Consider the following 1473-nt stretch of genomic DNA (forward strand, 5'->3'; position numbering starts at 1 on the left):
GGCGGCGTGGGCGGGGGGCTGGAGCGCCCCGCCCCGCAGACCTCTTCTCCGAGTGCTACAGCAGCAGCCAGGACCGCGCCTTCGCCCTGCTGGTGCGCCGCAACCGCTGCTGGGGCAGGACCACCTGCCTGCACCTGGCCGCCGAGGCCGACGCCAAGGCCTTCTTTGCCCACGACGGGGTGCAGGTCAGCCGGGCGGCCTGGGGTGGCCGCGCCCTCCCGGCCACTGCGTCCCAGCCCTGCGGTGGGGCCCCAGGGGCCCCTGCCTCCCCCACACAGGGGTTCTCCTGCGGCGCAGGCCCCCTCCGGAGCCCGCCCCCGGGAGGCTGGGCACGCTGTGGAGTGGGGGCCACACTGTGCCTTTCTCCCAGGCCTTCCTGACCAAGATCTGGTGGGGGGACATGGCCTCGGGCACCCCCATCCTGCGGCTGCTGGGCGCCTTCTTCTGCCCGGCCCTCATCTACACCAACCTCATCACCTTCAGGTACGTGGGCAGCCGCAGGCCCGCCCCGCCTCCCCGTCCGCGGGCCAGTGGGCGACCCGGGCGGGGCCTCGGGGCGGGCGGGGCGGGGCCTGGGTCCTGAGGGTCCCTGTGCTCACAGTGAGGAGGCCCCGCTGAGGACCGGCCCGGAGGACCTGCAGGAGCTGGACAGCCTGGACACGGAGAAGAGCCTGCTCTGCACCCCGGGGTGAGGGCCCTGGGGTGGCCCCCTGGGCAGAGCTGAGGCTTTGGGGCGCCACTGGCACCCGCCTCACTGCTGTGGCCTCATCGCCGTGCAGGGTGAAGGAACCGGGCCCTCAGGAGCGCAGGGCCAGGGGCCCCCAGGCCGCCTTCCTGCTTGCGCGCTGGCGCAAGTTCTGGGGCGCACCCGTGACGGTGTTCCTGGGGAACGTGGTCATGTACTTCGCCTTCCTGCTCCTGTTCGCTCACGTGCTGCTGGTGGACTTCAGGCCGCCTCCCCAGGGGCCCTCGGGGCCCGAGGTCACCCTCTACTTCTGGGTCTTCACCTTGGTGCTGGAGGAGATCCGGCAGGTCTGCGGCGCCCCCCCCCCCACCGCCGGCCAGGGCGCGCCCCCCAGCCCAGGGCCCAGGCAGCTGTCCCCGTGCCGCGCCAGGGCTTCTTCACGGACGAGGACAGCCACCTGGCGAAGCAGCTCACGCTCTACGTGGAGGACAACTGGAACAAGTGCGACATGGTGGCCATCCTCCTGTTCGTCGTGGGCGTCACCTGCAGGTCTGGGCCGGCTGCCCGGGAGCAGGGGGGCACGCCCGCGCCAGGGCCGCGCCGGTCACCACAGCCGCTCCGCCCCGGCCCCCAGGATGCTGCCCTCGGCGTTCGAGGCGGGCCGCACAGTGCTGGCCCTGGACTTCATGGTGTTCGCGCTCCGGCTCATCCACATCTTCGCCATCCACAAGCAGCTGGGCCCCAAGATCATCATCGTGGAGCGGATGGTGACGCCCCGCCCCGCCGGC

At 72.8% G+C, this 1473-nt stretch overlaps 1 protein-coding gene across 1 annotated transcript in view; it reads left to right on the plus strand.

The window, feature by feature from the left end:
- Positions 1-1473, plus strand: part of TRPM5 (transient receptor potential cation channel, subfamily M, member 5) — a 46795-nt gene that overhangs the window by 42097 nt on the left and 3225 nt on the right. Inside the window, exons 10-15 of the mRNA XM_012734328.1 lie at positions 38-185; positions 371-483; positions 602-672; positions 758-1032; positions 1116-1234; positions 1320-1452. Coding sequence (XP_012589782.1) covers positions 38-185; positions 371-483; positions 602-672; positions 758-1032; positions 1116-1234; positions 1320-1452 — 859 coding nt within the window. The remainder of the gene's footprint in view (positions 1-37; positions 186-370; positions 484-601; positions 673-757; positions 1033-1115; positions 1235-1319; positions 1453-1473) is intronic.

This window comes from Condylura cristata, unplaced genomic scaffold (assembly GCF_000260355.1).
Source record: "Condylura cristata isolate star-nosed mole 26May11 unplaced genomic scaffold, ConCri1.0 scaffold00054, whole genome shotgun sequence".
In the NCBI taxonomy this organism is placed as follows: Eukaryota; Metazoa; Chordata; class Mammalia; order Eulipotyphla; family Talpidae; genus Condylura; species Condylura cristata.